The sequence below is a fragment of the Caloenas nicobarica genome, chromosome 12, assembly GCF_036013445.1.
Source record: "Caloenas nicobarica isolate bCalNic1 chromosome 12, bCalNic1.hap1, whole genome shotgun sequence".
Lineage (NCBI taxonomy): Eukaryota > Metazoa > Chordata > Aves > Columbiformes > Columbidae > Caloenas > Caloenas nicobarica.
Genome location: NC_088256.1, coordinates 7,922,895 through 7,944,702, shown reverse-complemented (window position 1 = coordinate 7,944,702; position 21,808 = coordinate 7,922,895). Strand labels below are relative to the sequence as shown.

At 48.5% G+C, this 21,808-nt stretch overlaps 1 protein-coding gene across 2 annotated transcripts in view; it reads right to left on the bottom strand.

The window, feature by feature from the left end:
- Positions 1–1,369: 1,369 nt before the first annotated feature.
- PCDH19 (protocadherin 19) overlaps positions 1,370–21,808 on the bottom strand; it is a 55,263-nt gene continuing 34,824 nt past the window's right edge. For both annotated transcript variants that reach the window (XM_065643199.1, XM_065643200.1), the window contains exon 5: positions 1,370–2,905. In XM_065643199.1, coding sequence (XP_065499271.1) covers positions 2,316–2,905 — 590 coding nt within the window. In that variant the 3' untranslated portion in view covers positions 1,370–2,315. The remainder of the gene's footprint in view (positions 2,906–21,808) is intronic.

The window sequence follows — 21,808 nt, the reverse complement described above, 5'->3', positions numbered from 1 at the left end:
CCCCCCCAGAAAAACCAGAGCTGGCAAAACCATGTAACATCAGAATAAACCCGGCCTAACAGTTACAGAAAATCCAGTTACTCCAACAGCTCCAAGCCAACCCCTTTCTTCTTTGCTTGTGTTATAATAATACACACATTTTGGGGAAAAAAAAAAAAAAAAAAAGGAAAAAACCCACAAAAACAACACCAGAAATAAATGACAGCAGTAACAGTACACAGGCAGGAAACACAGCAAGAACAGAAATAACATATCCCTGAAAAATGGGCTCAAACTCCAGAAGGGAGGGGAAAATCCCCGGTCTGCTTTCCAGAGTGATGCAGGACATCACGTTAACATGTGGGATGGGAGCTGAATGAGGTAGTCTTTAACACCAGCAAGGGAAGTGTCACAAATTTCATTAGACAACTGTTTTCTGTTGGTTCTTTCCCAATTTCTGGCCCTAGCAAGTGGCAGGGGGAACAGACTGACTGTGGACCTGTCTCAGAACGGCTACGACTTCAGGCAGGATCCATTTGCCCTGAAGAAACAAATGGCTGGAGCTTAATTTTATTTTGAGGATAATAATGACTGGAGCTTGTTTTCTTGTTGACGTTTTTAATTTAAATAAATCCAAGTAACAAATATTTTATCATGATATGTAGACCTAGAAAGACTATTTCTCTAGAAACCACTAATTTCAACTTGCTGGTACAGCAAACATTGGCAAGAGCTATATGTTTTCCCTTCCATAATCACTTTTAAATTCTAGGAAACATTATTTAGGGTAGGAAAATCTGTTTGGTGAAGGGTTAATAGTAATAATACACTAACTGAAATCCACCTACCTTACTTATACCTCACTGAGGAATTATCACTGCAAGAGAGCAGAGAGCTGTGAAACCCCTTCCCTCTCTCCTTTCTACAAGATGGCTATTAAAGTAGCTCAATTTTAAAATCAATTTTATATGAGTAAATTTGTACCCACACAAAAAAGTCTTTAATTATGAGAAAAAATAATGAATTGCTTTAATATTTTCTCCATTAAGAAGGCACATTAATTGAATTAGTAGCGTTGTTACATATCACCTGTCTGCCCCTAAATTAACATCACTATTGCTCATTCCATACTTATGTATGATGCAGGGAGAGAAAGAAATTAGAATACAAACACACACATACTTGGCATAATCACAACTGGGAAATGCTGACGTGGAAGTGTGTGTCTAATTGAGAAGATAATTTAGATCTCTTAAATAATTCCATCACTTTGACTTGGATATGATTGGAGATGGGGAATATCTAAATTTGGGAACTGGAAAAAAAAAAAACCCAAAACCAAACCAAATCAAAACAAAACAAAAACAAAAAAAAAAAAACACCAAAAAAAACCAAAAACAAAACAACAAAACACCAACTTCTGGAAAAACTTTCCATGCATTGCCTTGAAATTATGCAAATGAAACAGGTAAGGGAAAAAATTCAGCACAGTGCATCTGACAATTGCAAGCCAGGCAGAATTTTCCCCAAAACATCTTCCCGTAATGCCCTGTTGCTGCCCTGCAAGAGCCAGGGAGGCTGCAGGCGATGGGGGCGGCTGGAAGAAGCGCTTGCTCCACCAGGTCTGAAAACTGCAGGTTCCCCAAGTTTTAAGTAAGATGACTGTGATTTTTCTTTTTTTAAGCTTGAAAGCCTTTTGCCATCACTAGACATACGGTAATTTGCAATATCAAATACAATAATAGTACAGATAAGCATGTGACAGCAAAAGGATTCATAAATGCAGGGGTGTCCATAGCAAAATAGCAACATCTTGAAATACAAACAGCTTCGTGTTGGGCGAATATTAAAACTCACCAGACTGTCATTTGGAACAGTCGCACACAAGAAATGGCCGCGATTTTGTCTAGACTACAAAACGGCCAGGGTGATCACTGAAGATGTCTGAATCAGGAATTTGCCATTCCATTCTTTCCAGGAGTGGAAATTTGTCTTCGTTTTGAGATATAAAAATATGTAAACTCCGAGGAGGGAATACCCAGCGCTCCTGAGGACCGGGGGGGTCTCGCCTCTGCCCCCCGCCGCCCACCGCCTCCCGGCAAAAGCAAAACCCCAGCTACTTTGCTCCGGCTGCACACCCCTGCCGCCTGTCGAGACACGTGGGATTGTCACATTAACGATAGCTTCATTTATAAACAATACATTTAGGGAAAGCTTTTTAAATACAGCAATCTGTGAACCATTGGTAAGCAATAAAAACAATCTGCGCTGGGAGTCGTGCGGTCCCTCATCCTCCTCATCCTCCTCTTCCTCCCCATCCTCTCGCCGGGTGATGCTCAGAGGACGATGTCTTTGAGTCTCCGGGCGCCGGGTGAGTCCTTGTCCCGGCGTTCCTGCAGGAGCGGGTTGCCCTCCTGCCCGCCGCCCTCGCTGTCCGCCCCCCGGGGCTCTGCCTCCATCGGCCGGGAAGGGCCACTGTTCCCAAAGGGCTCCCGTTCCCGGTTACCGGCGCAGTGCCCGGCACCGTAGGGTGCCGCCGGTTTGCCGGACAAAGGGCTCTTCAGGTGGAGGGGCGAGGTGACGGGGCTGACAGCCTCGCAGCCGTTGCCCGCCTCACGGACGGCACCGCTCACCTTGGGGCTGCCGGCGGCCGGGTCCACCGTTCTTTTGCCTTTGGGGTTGGCGAGCCGCTCGTCGGCGAGGGGCTCGCCACCCTCCTTGCCAAAGGTGGCGAAGGTCCTTTTTGTGCTGCAGTCTGCGTAAGGCTCCGCGTCCACCGCCGTTGCCTCGATGGAGAGGGAGATGACGTTCCTCCCGTGCTCGGGGGACTTGGCGCGGCTGGGGACGGCGCCGCGGGGCATCCAGCACCTGTCCGAGTGGCCCAGGATGCGGCACTCCTCCCTGCAATGGAATCCTTCGCTCTGATCTGCGTGGAGAAAACACAAGGGACGGTGAAGGTGGGAGCCCCAGTGGGGGGTACCCACTGCCCCCCGGCCTGCCCGGGGCGGGGGAGCCCCCGCCCATCACGCTGCCCATCACTTCCACCCGAGCAGCGTTATCCCAACCCCAAACAGCCATCGCTTTTAAGGCAAGGCTCACAAGAAGGATTTTATTACAGCCATTTCTCTGCTGCTCTAAAGCCTGGAGTCCAGCGTTCAACAGGGTGTGTGTCACCTGCCACCACCAAACCTGGGGAAAGGGGTTATGGCTGCAAACCCACCCCAGTGGGTCTGTCCCATGTGCCGAGCCGCTCCGAGTCAGCACTTGCTGGGTTTAGTAACCAGCACTAAAAGCCACTATGTTTTAAGCTTGGTTTGATGTAACATTTAAGCTTGAATTTTGCAGGGCAGGAGAAAGCAGACAGAGGAGGGGGGTTCCTTCTTTTTTGTTTTCTTGGGATATATGTATGTTTTAACTTTTTGCTTAATCCCCACCAGCTTCCCATACAACAGAGGCTTCATAAATCTCCAAGACTGCCCACTCCACTGAAGATTAAATGTGCCATTCCCCAGCACTGGGGCTTATTCATACAAGAGCAATAAAGATCCCTTCTCTCGACTTAGGGCTGTCCCGACACCACTTCACAGGGCTGAAATATGGAGTGGTGGTTTAATCCTTCCCAAGGCCCTTCCATGCCCAAGTCTGAGCGCTCCCAGCTGGGTGCAAACCCTCATGCCCTGTGCTCAGGACTGCAGTGCAAACACAAGCTGGGGCCCAGGGAAGCAGCCAGGCTCAGCCAAGTGCAAAGCTGGAAAGAATATCCAGGAGTCTCAGCTTCCCCAGCCTTTGCTGAGCATCCGACCGCAGCCCCCGCCGAACACTGCAGGCTCCTGGCTGCTTCTCAGTCTCGGCTTATGACTTTTCCTTCATTTGATAAGAACGTGTCATTGCAGCAAGCCATCATAAAGCACAATCTTTCCCTACACAAAGACATAGCTCCTTCCTATTGTCACCTATATACACGCAAAGCAGCGTTAAGCATTAACGCCATTATCCATATAAGACCGCGCTCAGTTGGTGCCAGTTTGATGGATCGAAGCCTGCGAAGGTGCAGACTCAGCCTGGGTTTGCTTCCCATCCGTCTGCAAACCGTTCATTTTGATGCTTTGTACATCTGTGTGCATAACCTCCGCTCCTCAGCCACATTGGTATTTCCACCACATTCGAGCACTAGGGCGGCTGATAAAAATTCTCAGCACATAACACAATGCACCAAAATATGAGCAGCTTAACACTCACAGAGAATAAACGAGTAAAAGGCAGACCTCAATAAAAAAAAAAAAAAAGAGGATTTTTTTTTTTAAAGGAGAAGAAGCCAATTAATTAAAAAATCTATGGGTAAAACATTATCTTTTTCTCCACATCAGAGCAGCTCCCCGGTGGTGCGGAGCGCAGCGCTGGGTGGCTGTGTAGGAGGCCTGGGTTTCTGCAGCCGCCTTTACAGCAGTTGGAGAGAAGGATGCTCTGAGCCTTACATGCAGAACAACCTGCACCGCAATTTAAAAGCCCATGCTCTTATACTTTGATTCTGCTACTTTCAAGTACTTGAGCAAAATAAAAAAAAAAAAAAAAAGAAAAATTGCCCAGAAAGTGTTGCTGTCTGTCTATTTATCCACAGCTTAACTTCAAAAGGGTGCTACAGGCATACAAGGTTGTGTAGTCTGGCTGTGATAGCAGAAGACTTGGTGATGGCTGGAGGGGCTACAGAAATATCTTGGGTTCTCAACCCCGATGAGACACTGATTTATTGTGCTGTGTGACCTTGGGCGCGTTGCCGGAGCACACATCACTTCAGTCTTTCCGCAAACATGAAAGGCCAGATCTGGGTGTGAGCTGGGCTGGCTGGTCCAGCATGGGGGGAGCTGCTGCTCCTCACCTTCCCCCCCTGCATCAGCTCAGCCCCAAATCCATGGGACCACCGCAGCCGAGGCAAAACTCAGTCTGGATGGAGCACAGGTATGTTTGTTTTGCCTTGACTCATTCCAAGCACATTTTACAGTTAAAAACCAATCAAGGACTTCACCGATTACTGCACTGTAAGTGAATATTCCTCAAACCCTAGAAAGGGACCTGTGCTTTAAGAGCAGTTTTATTAAAGACTGCCGGCATGGTGCCTATCTGCTGGGCAGATGATTTGCTTTGGACACCAAGACGCTTGTCTGCAAGTCGCGCCAGCTGAAATGCAGGCAGGAGAAGATATGAAAAGCATTACATTAAATTATACCATTTCAATCTTTTATTTTATGAAGGGACTGTAACAAGTACAAAAGACACCAGGCTGACAGGCAGAGGGGCAGGAGTCACCAGGCACCCACAGAGCTGAAGACATCAGGCAGCTCCACCGCACATTGTGCATTCCTGCTCCCGTCCCCACCACACATCTCAGCCTTGGTCTGCAAAGACCAGGTCCCGCAGCCAGAAACCATCCCGCTCTCGGGGACAACATGTGTCCAGGCTGTCCAGCAGGACACCCAGGGACCAGCACACAGCCCTGAGCAGCAGCCACTTCCCCACGGCAGAATGAGCATCTTCAGCTACCCACCCATCACTGTCTTAACCCTGTAGTTGATATAAAATACTACCTTTACACTGCAAGCATGCCCTGTTGATACACACAAACAGCCCAGCTATCCCGGGTCCCAAGAAGGGAAGCGCAGAGGAGTGTGGGCCCCTCTGGCGGGCTGAGCCCAGGGATGTCACTTCGCATCCTCCTCCTCCGCAGAGGCGGGCAGGGAGCTGCCGGGCACGATCCTGGCGCTGCCCTTCCCGGCGGGGTCTGACTCACCAGCCCTAACGGCACCCAGGATGGTCATTCACATCCACAGGCTCTTTATTGCACTGCTCTGCCTTTGGTTTTTACTACTTTAACAATCGGAAATAGGACAACAGGAAATTCTTTTACAGCCCTAGACCTGCCCTAGTCAATACGAATGTCACTGTCTGCACTAAAAAACCGCTCTTAATGCAAAGAGCAAAGCCCAGGTAATAACCACCGCACCATGCACGACATGACGAGTGGCAGGCAGCCAAAACAGGTGGCTTCCCACCTCCACGCTGGCACGGGCTTAAGCAAAATGCCGTGAAACTACTGCTTGCTGGGGCCTGGTGGGAGCAAAGGGAGGAAGAAACAACGGAGGGGCAGCGCTGGGTGAGGAGCCCTGCGGCTTTGGTGCTGCTCTGCACGGGCCACCGAGAAAACTCCTCGTCCTGTACAGAATCATATAATCATTTTGGTTGGAAGAGACCCTCAAGATCATCGAGTCCAACCATTAACCTAACCCCAGCACTAAACCATGTCCCTAAGAGCCTCATCCACACATCTTTTAAACCCCTCCAGGGATGGTGACTCCACCACTTCCCTGGGCAGCCTGTTCCAGTGCCCGACAACCCTTTTCGTGAAGATTTTTTTCCTCACGTCCAATCTAAACCTCTCCTGGTGCAACTTCAGGCCATTTCCTCTCATCCTATCGCTTCCTACTTGGGAGAAGTCCCCAAGGAGCCCAATGCACTGGGCTGGCAAGGACCCACTGGCTGGCACGGCCCGGGGAAGGGGAACACCATGGCTCGGGGCTGTGCAAGCCGCCCTGGCCTTTCTAACAAGCTGAGCACATCATGTGCATGCTGAGGGGGGGGTCCCATCACAAATCAGGGTGCAGGGATACCTGTGTTGCACGCAAGCTGTGCAGAGAGATGCTGAGCAGCTCATCCGAGCGCAGATGCCACAGACGGGTGACTTCCCTGCAGTCTGGCACATGAGCTGCGTGGGTCCCACGGCAGCAATGCCCATTTTTCAGCCAGTCTTTCTTCACCCATCATAAATCCAGAATCCCGTTTCAGAGCACCTTAGGGCAGGGTGGCTTTTAAAATGTTCCCTAGGTACAAAACATCCCAGCAGAAGCCTCACCACCAAGAGGTGAGCGGTTATCCTGAAGTCAGGCTTGGCAGAAAAAATGTGTCACTGCTAAATGACATTGCTAAACGTAAGCTCTCACATAGCAAATGTGAAATAAAATAAAACCAACGGCCACCTCTGGAAAAAACGTGGTCCTCAGCAAGTACAGCAAAACCGATGTTGAGCGCCAGATTTCAAACCTGCTGTACTTGCACCTCGGGGGACCAGCACAAAGGCAACTAATAAGAGGCGTCAGCCAGCCCTGCACACTGCCTGTGCTGCCTGTGCCGCCGTGCTGCCCGCGCTGCCCGGGCTGCCTGCGCTGCCCGAGCCAGGCAGCACACTGCCAAGAACCAGCATCTGCAGAAAGACCTGGTGGGAGAGACGACAACCTCCGCAGCCCATCCAGCAGCCCACGTCACGGGTGGGGAATGGAAGCTGGTGGCAACAGCACAGTGACACAAGAAGCAGGGAGGTGACGTGAAACCCCGGGGCTGAGCCCAGCACAGCACCCATCCATGGGGTCCGAGCAACCTCAGCGCCTCCCAGTTTTACCACGAAAGCTCGTGGCCAGAAGAGCAGGGAGGTGGGATGGATGCCCAAGAGCCGGGGGCCACGTGGAGCCCAGAAGGAGCTGGCAGAGGACATGGGGTGAATGCTGGAGCAACAGAGCCTCCAGCTCCTCCCTGCACGGGGCCTTCTCTCATTAAAAGCAAGGATTAACGAACATCCAGGGTGTACAAGTGCTTTTAGTCTCCTATTCAAAGCCTGCGTACCTGCGGCAGAGTAACACGAAGCCGGTGCACAAGGTGCCCATTCAGCTCTCAGAGCAATTGAATTATCTCCAGTGGAATCGCAGCGCTGGCCAAAGAGACAAAGTTAAATCGTAGCAAGGTGCAAGTGCCTGGGAATGTAATATTCCTGATAAATGGCCAGATGACATGTGCTGTTATACAATCTAAGGTGCAATTTGGGCGATGACAATAGTCCCTGGAGTTTCCATTTTCAAACAGCCGCTCAGTTCAATCCAATCCATGTCAAAGCAGCTTTGCCGAGGTGAGTAAGTAGAGCTCATTTGTGCTATTACATGGGGAGCAAGGAAAAGGAGCGGAGGAGTCGCTTGAAAATGAAAAATAAGGAGAAGAGCAACTGGAAGAATCGCAGCCCGGCTGAGACGTGCCCGGGACAGGGGGTGCAGGGGGAGCATTGTGTCGAGCGTCCCCAGCCCAGAGCCCCCAGCCCCGTGCGGGGCACATGTGCCCCTGCCTGGGCTGGTACCACGGGGACCCTGGTGTGGGAGCCAGGCTTTATCTCCACATTTCGGTGTTTCTTCAGCAACCGTATGATTATACTGTAATCACGATGACACTGCTCCTGGGTACAGCAAACAGCACGATCATTAAAAAATTCATTTCAAAATCTTCCTGGAAGCTAATAAATTTTACAGCAGTTTCAATCCTTTCTCATTGCAACAAAGAAAAGCTTAGTTCCAGACAAATTAAAAGTAAATTGATTGCCTTAGGGGAATCTATTCAAATATCACTTTTCCATGTTAGAAATCTCTTCCTGAAACAAGAAGAGGAGAGCCAGGGAGAACCAGCACAGGAATGATGTGGGAAAGCAAATCATTAAATCTCAGTTCACGAAACTAAGGGGTTGGGGGGGGTAGAAAAAAAAATCAAACTTAAAATAAAATGCAAATGTCTCACTGGGGTGCGGGCCTAACATTTGTGACGGAATTTATGAATAATAAATATGAATAAATAGCAAACATGAAGGGATCAAACACTGCTGTTGATGTTTACTCTTGGTTAGCCATCTTTCATGGACAATGCGCAACTGCATTATTTAACACTCCTCTTCCAGCTACTTCGGGGTTTCTTTTCAAACTCCCGCACCTTCATTTTCTCGGGAACGTACACCGCAAGGTGCGAGGCATGTCCCCGAGCCGCCGTGCAGCACCCAGCACCCTGGGCACTCCAGGGACCCCACCTCCCCTCCACCCCCCGGCAGCGGCTGTTCCCGGCTCGGGAGCAGCGATCCACTGCATCACGCTCCAGATAAAATAATAAGCTCGAGCAAAACACAAACAGTCCCCAGCCATGGTTCATCATCTGCTTGTAAATTAAGACTCTGTACCTCTCCTTTATCTCCTGTAATAGCATAATATCAGGAAACAAGAGGTGGGGAATAGTGTATTATATTTTTGACCTATTGGCTTTTACAGAGTCTTCTTCGCCTTTCCTAATAAGAAATCTCCAGTCTATGCAGAAATGTAATCCTGGCGTGGCTTCCCTTGCACAATGCTCGGAGGATACTAATAAGCAGGGACAGTGACAAATGCTCTTTACCGCAACGAGGAGCCTTTCTTTTCCTCTCTTTCGCCATTGTTCAAGATTTATGCAAACTAAAAAATGCTGTATTTTTAATCCTGGATTGTCTATCCCGACACAGAAGGTCAACAGTGCTTGGACAAAGCAAATGCCTGCAAGGAATTATTTTAACAAAATAAGGGATGTGAAATAGATTAATTTATCAGGCAACTGCTGCTAAGGACCCATGGCTGAATGCAGCTCATGGTCAATGCAGGGATGTGATGGGGCTCGCTCCAGCCGCTGCAGATACACACAGCTCTCGAAAAGCGCTAAAGACCCATGCTGATTTACACCAGACAGGGGTTTGGCCCATTCACCTCTTCTCCTGCTCTATATTGCCATTAATAACATCCTTCCCTCTGCAGAATGGTCCCTGGATCGTGAATAAAGACCGACACATCAGGGTGCCTGGCAAACTACGGAATTATTTGATGCAAAAGATTTTCTCTGGAAAAACACCTTCCCCGGTGCTTCTCACACCAAAGCCTCTGGGATGAGAAAGCGGCTGTGGGAAGGCAGGCGACCACCTGAAGCAAGAGGAGCTGGTGCCTGGGCACACTGAGCACTACAGCGGAGCCAGACCCAGGAGGTTTCTTGGGCTGGAATGCAATTTAATGCTGGCTGCACCCCTTTATCTGGGACCACGAGCCAATCCCCACCTCATTCACATGGCAAAATTAATTCCCATTCAGAGGGCCAGCGGAACACACCATTTAAACTCCAATTAATCCTTTTCTTAAGTGTTCCGTAGAGCTCTTGCTGGCCCCTGAGTGGTAGGGACTTCACCTCTGAAACTCCTCTACTCACGCCTCAATATTGGGCTCATCAGCATCCCAACTGATGTGAGGACACAGGATTTGGTCCTGCACTCCGGGATTCGATAGACCTTTTCCATCTCCAGCCATTACAGCTCTGTAATTCATAGGCACGGCTCCCATTAACGCTAATGGCAGTTACTGTGCCGCCTGCACGAGCGCAGAATACAACCCTTTGACTTCATTACTGGAATTCAATTTCATTAACGCTGGATACAGAGGGATTGTCCTAAATACACTCTTTCTTATATTTTTTTCATGTTAATGTAACCATTTGAGTATATTATACCCTGCAGAGATGGAAACATTTCTAGTCTGTTTAAACACATTTCCCACAATTGGGAGCAAAACTTTGTCTCCATTTATGCCTTTGACACCAGCTGCCTTCCATTTAATGGGACTTTAGTTGCTAAAGCAAATTAATCCAAAGGTTACTTTTCTCCACTGTTGTCAAATCCAAAACAGACAAATTCACGCATTCTGTCAGGGTAACGCAGTACCAGCCAGGCAACCACATTCCAATGGCAGCAATAAATTGGATTATTACCGTGTCCCATTCAAAACTAGGCGTTGCTCAGAAAATAACTACTCGACGATTCTGATAAAAATCCAACAAAATAGAAATTACAGTTGGGGAAGATAAGAAGCAATTCCCAGCCGCCTGCACTGGGCCAACTCCTGGCTCAGCGCCTGTCAGAGCAGCATCCCTGCCCTCGCCACCACCGTACAGCCCTCAGGGGGCTCACGGCAAACGTTTTACCACAGCCTTCTCCAGCACTTCCCTTGGCCAGGAGGAAGCCGAACAACCCATCCTCATCCTCTGCCCGCGGGATGTGGAGGACCAGGGTGCCAGCAGGAGCGGGGATGCAGGTGAGACCCCCACCTGCCCCTCCTCTTCCTCCTCTGCCTTCACTGCAGCGTTTCTGGTGCTTCCACACAACAAGTGAGAAATAAAGGAGCCGAGGTTATAAACGCTGATACATAATTTACTCCTATTATCAAGATTAAACACATCTTTGCATGCTTAGCATAAAACAACTGCCTTTCCCAGATTTCTCAAGGACATGCATAAACTTCATTATTATCTAAATAATCAAAAGAGTATTTCAATAGAATATTTAACTGTCTGCCTACTGGAAACTCGCAGCCTTAATCTAACACTGATCCTCTGTTGTCCTTCATGTAAATATTGTTGGGACGTCAGCCAAAGCCTAGGGAAGTGAGCTTCATCTTGGTGGATGGGAATCTCTCGTGTCAGATACAGTCAGCCTGACTAATGAGACCTCCAGCTTGCCAAAACCTACAGCCTTGCTGTCTGTTCCAGCCATTGAACGCGCTCAGAAACCCAGTGGCACCAGCCCAGCAGTCTACAGATCCCAATCAACTATCAATAGCTTAAGTGTAAGTGATTGTGTATGAAGCATGAGCCAAATGTGTTTCCTTTTTTCAGTTTTAGGACCTCCAGTATTGTTATTGCACCAGTAATGCTTGCACGGAATTAATCATAGACATACCCACAAGGCAAAACATTATGAGAAGCTCTTTGTACTTTTGAAAATGGTGCAGCTCTGAAGAGCGGAGGGAGCTGGAAGGCTTCCCAGCACGATGGGGCGTTCCCCACCCTTGGGAAATAACTAGGGAATTTTTCCCCCTCTCTTTTTTTTTTTTTTTTAAACCAAAAACATTTGTTGCTGGCCATCCCTCATCAGGACATTGACCTCTCACTCCTCCACTCTGGAGCCCAGCATTATCCTCTCTCTGGTGTTGTACTTTAACTCTTTTTTGGATGAACATGGGGCTTTTCCACGCTGTTGGATCCTCTTCTCTGAAGCACAGGGATGTCCCCTGATAAAGATGCCGGCATTGGGTGGCAAGTGCATCAGAAAATCTCACAGAGAACCGGGACAGCCATGGGGACGCGTCTGCAAAAACTGCTCTACATTGTCCAGCACCCAACAGCACCCACCGCCTGATCCGGCATCGTGACTACCACCAGACAAGGACAGTGCTGTGGCTCTGCCCTGGCCACGGGTCTACATGGAGGGCTCAAACGGGGCTACATCTCCACACCGAGGAGGGGTAACAGCGATGCCAGGAAAACACCAGCCACAGATTAGAGCGGCCCTAGAAGAGATCATAGCATTGGCAAAGCCTGGGAATCCGGCCTGTTTAACTCAGCAGAAGCTCTGTTCTGGCAATTAAGTTTACCTTCTTTAATTAAGGGAGTGATCATAGTGTATAAATATACACATAAAATTACTATAAGGTCAAGAGTCAAATCTAAAACCTCATTATAAGCCTAGGGAGAATACACTACCTGCAAGTCATGGGCAAGCTTAACTTCCAGCAAGGCAGGTGGGGTCCCATCCCACCTTACCTCAACCCATCCCATCCCATCCTGTTGGCCTCGCAGCCGTGGGGGACAGATGGGGAACGAGCCCTTGCGTTTGTCTGGGGCTGCAAACTGAAGACCCATGGGGAGAGGGCTGAGCAATGGGAATGGAAAATAACCCGATTTTCATGCCCTGTGTAAGTACTGCAGGGAAAGCAGGCAGCTCCACAGCTCCAGCCCTCCCGGCCAAGCTGATGCCAACCCATGGGCACCTGGGCACTGGTGCCGAGTCCGACATGGGGGGGTCTCACGCTGCCCTGGGGTCCCGCCACGTGTTCTCATCCCATGTCTCCAACACAGGGGGCAGGAGGCTCCTGTTCCCCGAATCGGGCTGCTCCGGTGCAGCTGGAGCGCGTTGGACCTCTGCCCCAACCTCTGCCCCAACCTCTGCCCGTGCAGCCTCCCGTGATTTCCCATTTCTCCGAGGCGCGTTTCTGCAGCGCTGCCCCGAAGTCAGGCTGGGTTGTGTTGGCTCCTGGCCCCGGTTCACAGGGCTGTCAGTTCAATTGCACCGCGGCATCGTTACTGCCGGTGATGGTGTGACAGACAGACAGAGCCCAGCTGGATTTTCAAAACCTAAGCACTTTGCAACACTGACAGGCAAAAAAAACCCCAAACAAACTAAAACACACCAACCCACAGACCTCTTAGTCTGAGCAGGTTTTACCTGGAAACATCCAGTGCTAGTAAGTATAAGACCCCACAAAGTCATTCCTCCTGAACCACTTTTCTGACCAAACCTTTTAACTGTCACTGGGAAATAAAGAGCGATAGGTACCACCCCCAGCCAGCATTACCTGATGAGTCTAGTCCCCACCACATCCTTAACACAGCCTTTCTTCAAAAGGATAAAGCAACGCCAAAATGACTGATGTAATTTGGTGCTTTCAGGCACAGTTAGAGCACGGAGAAGAGTCAAGTTCATTACACCGGAGTTCACCACAGGGCTGCAGCAGCCGCGAAGACGCAGCCGGTGCTGGGGCTGAGCCGCCGGCCAGGCGCCTGCTTCTGCGGCAGGAGCACGAGATGGACCATAAGCGGGCAGGTTTAACCCAAACGTGTCCCTCTGCAGTGGGAATCAGGCTGGTTTTCCACCCCGAGCACAAGAAGGGGGATGCAAGGGGAAGGCAGGCAACGCGGTCCTGCAGTAACTCTGCTGGAGCCTCTCCACAGGGATCCACCCTGGCTGTCTGCGGCACACAGCTGTAATGCTGCCTCCTTGCCACTGCATGCTCGCCTCCTTTCTAAAACACTTACACATGCAGCATGCATTAGAATTAAAAAACCATTAAACCTCGGAAAGGAAAAACTTTGACAGGATGCGTAATATACTAAGTATAATTAATTAAATTGGATGAGGCACTGGGGGACGAGAGAAGAGTGGATGGAGACTGTTCTTGGAAAAGGGATGGTAATGCACTCATGTTCAGTGTGTGCCATTAAGTAAGAAACAGCCTTGGAAGAGGCAAGGACGAGCGACGGGAGCTTCGAGAGACGGCACCAGCCAGTTGGGCACCTCGGATGCATAGCTAAGGTGATAGCACGAAATATGGCCAATTAGGGCTCTAAAAAAACCACAATGAAGGTGGAAAAGAGATGGAAGAACAAAAATGGAAGGAAGGTTGCTAAATAGCAATGCCCTACCAGTGATAGCCTCCTCCAGACAGCATCTCTCGATGCCCCGCACGGGCTCGGGGTGATGGAGCACCCAGCACCGGGCTCCTCGGGACCCACACAGGCACCGGGGCAGGCGAGAGGAGATTCATCCTGCAAAGCATCTGCCCTTCCATGGGGTTATTCTTCCGTTATTTGTACACCCTAGCGTGGGGAGCACCCTGCTGCATCCATCCCCCCTCAGCAGGCACCGGCGGCAGCTGAGGGTGGGTGGGAAGCAGCAACCAAAGCCTGGGATGGGGAGGGAGCATCAAAGGCGGCCCCAGCCGCCACAGCAGGCACAGCATGATGAGACAGCCGCAGTCTGGCTGTTCAGCAGGACAAAAGTTTTAACAGGCTTAACAACAGCATCGGCACTGATCATTAGGCAATTACAACTGCTGAAAGTTGACAAAGCACCAGGACCAAATGAATTATCTCCCCAAATCCTGCAGGCAGGAGCACAAAAAAAAGTCGTCGTCAACAGCCTCTGATAGCTCATCGGGTGCAGAGCAGTAACTAAAAACTAAAGGGCTGCTCGTTTACTTGCTGTTTGGAGAGATAAAAGGGAAAGTCCAGGAAATGAGGTCTTCAAAAACATTCTCATCATTTAGGGAGCGGTGGGAGGGAAGATCCTGGAAACACTGATACAGCCAGGATTGCTCAGCCCTAGGGGTGTCTGATTCAGCGAGGAAGGGATTGTGTGTGTGTTGGGAAAGGGAAGGCAGATTTTGGCTGGGGGAGTTCACTCCTGAATCACCCCCAATTGCTCAATTCCGCACATTCCTGCACGGCAGTCAGTGCCGGCCAAGGGGATGATCGTGAGCATTTCTCCTCGAGGATGTGCCAAAACCCACTCCTCGAGGGATCTGCAGAGCTTAATCCATGCGGGACTGCCGCAACTCCCTGCTCCGCTCCCTTGCAAGCCAGGGGACGCTCAGCTCTGTCACACCGCGCTTCTCAAGCACAGTCCTTCACTTTGAGTGACTAGGCACGCTTTTAGGAAAAACATGCAAATGTGATTTAAAGACTCTAAGTGATACAGAATATATCACATCCCTTGGGAACCTGTTCCAGGGGGTAATTATTCTAATTCCTAAAATCACGCGTCTCATTTGCAGCTAGAATTTTCCGAGGCAAAGCTCCATCCTCCAGCAGCAGCTGCGCCTTGTTCACTGAATCAGAGAGATGCTCAGGAGCAGGTATCTGTTCCCTGAGTTCACTTCTGAACACAGGCTGAGACGATCGATGTCTCAAGCAAAGTCCAGAGCACATCCCCCGAGGATGCCATCTCTCGAGGGTCCTATTTCAAGCCCAATGGTCTCCGCTGATAGAGTCCTGCTGGATTCAACGAGCTTGGAGTCAGGTCCTAAATCTCCAGACGCTTGTTTGGAGAATGAAAGCAAATGCCTTCAGCTATACCCAGAAGCTCCTGATGCAGAACTGTCTCCAGAAAGCAAGGGGATGTTTTTGCCCTGACAAAGTATCTCCTCTCCACCTGAGGGGCCATAGCTCAGTGGTCCCTGCAAGGCACATCTGCCCAGTGAAAGGCTTGCATGGATTTTATAGTTAATTAATTGAACTTATCTACCCAATAACAATGAAGGAAGACTGACAAAGCAGAGGTGAGGCAATGAGGGAACTGCAGGTGGAATTGTTCATTTTAATTACTTGTCTTCATTAATGTGAGGTTCCTGGATCCTACAGTGATGACTAATGGGGCAAAATATTTGCATGAGTGAATATACTTCTACAAAAGGACACGTGGCTGAAGGGTGGAACAGACACAGAATTTTCTTTGGATTTTACAAGGGCGTTTCTAGCACAAGATGAAGTGATTTCCCAGAGCCCAGCAACGTACCAGAGGGGAGCAATCCTATCTGCAAGATAAACATTTTTATGAGGCACAAAGGTGCCCAGAAAAATCTCAGCTGAAGGTGGAAATAAGTGACAAACAAGGTAAAACATGGGTTATACTTGAGTCCTTTGTGTCTCCCTGGCACTTGAATGAGTTGGATACAAGCATCACGGCTACCTGTTCTCCTGACAGCATGAAAGGAAACAAAAGTTCGGAACAAGCCAAACACGTTCAATTTGCCTGAATAATTTAGGCTGCTGAGTTATCATGTGCTTCATGGACTGTCATCGAGAAAAGCTGTATTGCAGAGGAAAGGTCTGTAAATCAATGCATCTGAGGGACCAAAACTAATCAGAGAGCTGCTGCAAAAGCATCGCCTGTCAGAACAGATGCAGGACGTGGAAGTCAAGCGGCGAGCAGCCGGCAGCCCCGCACTCCCGGGGACGGCTCCTCGGGACACGCAGCCAGGACGGGCAGAGCGGAGCATCGAGAAGACACGGCTCCCGTTGAAACGTGCTGCTGAGCAGCGATGTCAGCGGCACAGATAACTCAGCTGGTAAACGCAGAGAGGGAAAAACAAGGAATAAAGTCCGGTACATACCTAGTGCCCACACAAGGAACCACCTGGGTGTGCCAGACCCTCCCCAAATGTATTGACGCCCTCCACCAACACACCTACTACTCCCCAAAATCCTTCTGGCTGACTTTTACTGAATTACTATTGTGTTTTGGCTCCAGGTTTCTAGCCAAATTCCTCTTCCCAAACTGGAGCTGCCCCTTTGTAACTTCCCACTGAGGTGTACCCAATCCACAAGTGCAGTTAGTTAAATTGCAAAAGCCATTCCTCTCACAAGGCAAATCCTACTCCTCACCTGGATCGGGAGCAGTTCGGTTATTAAGCCAGCTAACGAGCAGATGAGGCAGCACCGTCTGCTGTACTCACACAGCCTCGTATCGTTACTGAAACCAACACTTCCAAAGCAGCCAGAGGAAATCAAGTGCCCGACATATTTTGGTTTGCAAGTGATGCAGACACCTAACTTCCTCGGGCTTCTCACAAAGTTCCAACCAACGCTCTTCAATCTTTCATTTTTCACATAAAACAGCGCAAGAACCACCACAAACCCTACCCTCTTCAGCACACACCCAGCAGAGCAAAGTCTGCTCTCTAGAAAGCGCCAGAAGCTCCTCGTCTCCAACGCCCAGCAGCTGTGGGTGCTCAGCACCCGCAGGACGTGGCACCCCCTGCCGCGCAGCCAGGCCCCCCCTCAACGAGGGACCCTCCTGTGACCATCCGCCCCCTCGTCCCTCTGCCAGGGAGGTTTTGGGGGTACAGCTCCCGAGTGCTTCCCTAAGACACAAGGTAGCATCTGTGGTGAAATCTCACCAAACAATCCAAGATCATTTTCTCCAGCTGGGACTGACTGAATATCGCCTGGGCACCGGATGATGTGGGAAATCAGTCGTAGCTGAGCACAAATTGCATGCATAGAGGTAATTACTGCAGCACAAGGTTGGTAGCACCACTACCCACATGACAGTATATCTCAGCAATTTTCATTTCCTATTGCTTCAATTCAGAGAAGGGTTTTGGTTGGGTTTTTTTTTTTTGTGGTTCAATTTTCTCCTTTTCCTACAGGGACTGACGTTAACCCAGGATTTCTTCAGGGTAAAGCTCTGCTTTCACTAAAGCTAGTCACTCCACATACCCATATGTCCTCCAATTTACTACACCCAGACCTCAAGCCCAACCCATGTCGACCTGACTTGCCTGCCCTGCCCCGAGTGTGACCGTCACTGCCCGAGGGTGAAGTGTCACAGCGGTGACCGCCGGTCACCCACTGCCACGTGCTGTCACCCGCAGCCAGCTCTGGGTATCTGTAATGAAACACAACGTGCGAGTAGCTAATGAAGCTGGTTACAAAGCAAGTCATTCTCCACACTTGAAAAAGGGTGAAAATACGATAAGGAAAATGGGGAAAAAAAAAAAAAAGGGTTTCTGCTGAAAAATAAAAACACTGAGAGAGCTAATGCTGAGAGTGGGGAAGCTGATCATTACTATTACAGATACTCAGCAAAAATGGGGCCATGTTATTCTTACCGTGATTATACACATTGTGGCTAGCATATATCTGTAATACGCTTGCTCTAAATAACGTATTTTCCAAACAGCCGCGGGGGTTAAATGCTGGATGGAAAGGGAAATCACTGAGCAAGGGCAAGGCAAACCCAGCCGGAGCCTGGCACAGCCCTGCGCTCCCGCTTCCATCCCAGCCCGCTCCACCGCACACCTGCGCGTCTACCGTCAGGAAAGGCTGCCAAACTCCTTAATAATTCTGTGACCCATTTGAAAATGTCTACTCTCTTACATTCATATATGCTGTATGAGAAATAAAACATAGCGCTCGCGAGTTTTGAGTGGCAGCACTTCCCTTAAGACAGATAAAAGCCGCAAGTTCTCTTTGCTGTTTGGTGCCAATTATTAGAGTTTTGACTTATATATTATTACATAGATCATTTAGTAAAACAACCTACATACAAACCCAGTGGTATGTCTTCCCTTCAGCAGTTACCTGCTGGAAGCAGAGCAGTTTAGACACTCACCCATATACACCTTATTTTAGAAAACGGTGGGCTCCCTCCCCTGCACCCAGGGCAGACGCAGCCCCCTGCCCCACAGCTCTCTGCAGCATGCAAACGTAATTAAGAGAGACCCAAATTATTTACCTTCATTGCGCAGACAAAGTTATTTGCACCACTTTTTTGGGGAATAGAAAACAGACACCCAACTCACACCAGCCCCTCCAGAGGTGCCGGTCCAGCGCCGTACCCCAATCACCCCCGAGCTGCCAGGCACGTGTTTCAATACAGCGGGACGGGATTTAACCCAATGGCAACGCCTGTGCCCAAAAAGCTGCTCCGAAACTCACCGTATATCTCATGCTCACGGAGCTGAGGGTCAGCACGCTGTTTGTGGTGATTATTCGTTTAATAAAGGGCCCTGTATTTTCCAGCGGCTGCAAAATTGATGCAGGTTGCTATGGTAAGCACACACTTTTCCCATTTAGCAGAATAATAGACAGCTTTGTATAATTCAATGATTTCAGATGATTTCTCACCCCAAGAGCAAGTCGCTCAAGTTACATAAGTCACCTGTTGTTTAGTCAATCTGGCAATTTTAATTAGAATAAATTTTTATGATTCCTCTTTGCAACACTTAGAGCTTCTCTGCCACCAGAATGCAGAGATGTCTCTAAATTATACGGGCTCCAATCACATCTTTTTTTGCCGTTTTAATTACAGTAACATTGCAGCATTAATCATGTAAGCCTCTGTTAAACAAGTAACAGCCATCCTCCATCATAATTAAAAAGAAAGGCCAAGCAAACAGGAGCTTTGGAGTTTACCATATTTCCTCTGAAAATTGTATTTTAACTTAAGAGTTTCACAAACAGCAGTTTTATTTGGCTCTAATTAGTGTTGTGAAGGAAACACTGAAAGGTTAATAAGAGATGGTTAGTTTGTAATGCAAGTTTCCCAGTGCCAGCCCCAGCAGTTCAGTCTGTTTTCAGAGTCATTAACAATGTAGATTGATTACAGGAGGAGATCGGGAAGTGCTGGCTTGCTGCGTTAGCAGAAGGTTAGGTTTTATTCATATACCTTCCCTACTGTTAAATATGCTGGCCATTACCTTGACCATTTTGTTAGTCTTAACTGCTGTGAGACGGAAAGTGTTAATGGCTTCCTTAGAGGATACTGGCAAAGGAAAGGAAAAAAAAAAAAGTCCACACGAGCCTTTTTTTGGCTTGTTTATAAAGGAAGAGGAAGCTGCAAGCCTGACTGAATTGTTTATTTATCTTAGAAATATTTGAAAATCCAAGTATTGTGTGGTGGTTTTGGAAAAGGATGCTTGGGGAGAGCCAGGGTTAGCACTGCCCCGTCCTTCAGCCGAACCCTGGCAAAGATCTTCTCTGTGAATCTTCCGCTTTAACTGGAGTTTAGGAGCAGTTAACAAAACTAAGCACAAATAGAAGCTGAAACTATCTAATCAGAAATATAACTCCTTCGTATCTCCTATAAATTGCTCTCCAGTCACCCGGAAAAAATATGGGTAAGCAATAACTAAATTTGACAAAATCTCATTAAAAAGTACAATAAAATACTAGAAATCCTCCAACTTTCTGGGTTGATCATTCATCCATTACAAACCTATACAACGGGGCACAGATCCAAGTTTTAATTTTCCTCTCAAAGTTGCCAAAATGTTCACATCTGGTGAGTGTTTTCTGTGCTTAGATGAGAAGGATTGAGGATCTAAACGTTATAACTCCTGTGACCCTGGACTGAGAAACTGAGTAGTGGAGACACGGCAAGAACTATCTTTGGTGGAAGGAACCTAAAAACTGAAGAAAGAGTGCCAGGAATGTGGGATATATGATAATGCTCCTTAAGCAAACAAAGGAGGTTACACATCCGCTACTTAGTTCTGCTGTTGCAGAAAGGGACTGGTGTTCATTTTTTGCTCTGGATGTGACTTCAGCATCACCCCTGCCCCACCACCAGTTTCCAGGGAGGACTTCGCCAAGCTGTGCTTAGGCAAGTTCAGCACTACAGAGCTACCAACCTAAGGAAGAATCACAGAATAGTTTGGGTTGGCAGGGACCTTCCCAGCCCATGCAGTCCGACCCCTGCCATGAGCAGGGACATCTGCACCAGCTCAGGGTGCTCAGAGCCCCGTCCAGCCTGGCCTGGGATGTCTCCAGGGATGGGGCATCCACCACCTCTCTGGGCAACCTAGGACAGTGTTTTACCACCCTCATTGTAAAAAATTTCTTCCGCATGTCCAGCCTGAATCTCTTCTCGTTTGGTTTAAAACCATCACCCCTTGCCCTATTGCTACAGACCCTGCTAAAAAGCCTGTGTGTACAAAAGCATCAGTAACCGGCACAGAGCCATCCATGAGCTGACAGAGATGCTCAGTAGGTAATAATTTAAAAGTGTAGGAATCGTAAGACAACCAACTCCTCTTCCCAAAGCCCAGCTTACCCACTCATTATAAAAATCCTTCTCTGGGGTTTCAAAGCACTGTGAGAAGCTGACTGCTCCCTCCAGGCTGGTCACTGCAGGAGCACCACTGAGCTCCGAGGCTGCTTTACTGAGCGATCCGTGCAATAATACACAAATCAAAAGAGCTGCAATAATTGACATTGCCCTGTAAAGAAAGCTTACAGCCTTTATCCATCTTAAGGGATGTGCTGTCACTCACAGATGAATGTTGCACTGTATGTCTTGTGCTGCATATATGAATACAAGAAAGTAGGTATTTTTATTAATTTGTATAAACTTCCAGAGAAACGTAGCTGTATTTCCAGCTTCCAAAGCCCTAGAATATGTCACTTAGGTCTTCATTTTCATACAGCTCTGTGTACAGCCTTTCTGCAGAGTAAAAGGGAGTTGCCGGTGGAACAACTGCTGGAAATCAGCTTAAAAAATCAACAGTACTAATACCTGTGTTTGCCTCCAGTTAATACCATTAGTCGTGTTCTCAATTCATGCCCGAAATGCACTCAGATACTATGGAGATGAGCATAAGAACCAATTGGAATATTCTAGATAAAACCTGATCCCCTAAATGACAATGTATCTGCATAATTCGGGATGCAACCAGCAAGAAAAGTTTCAGTGAATATCATGTGCCTGGCTCTCCTTTACACCCAAGCCTATTTCTATACTGTGTGATGATATAAAGAAGATTTAACATAAGCATTTAAATATAACCCATTTTTATTCAAAGAACCCTTCGTCTTGCTGGAGTTTATGAGAGTCAGACACAATTAAACCACC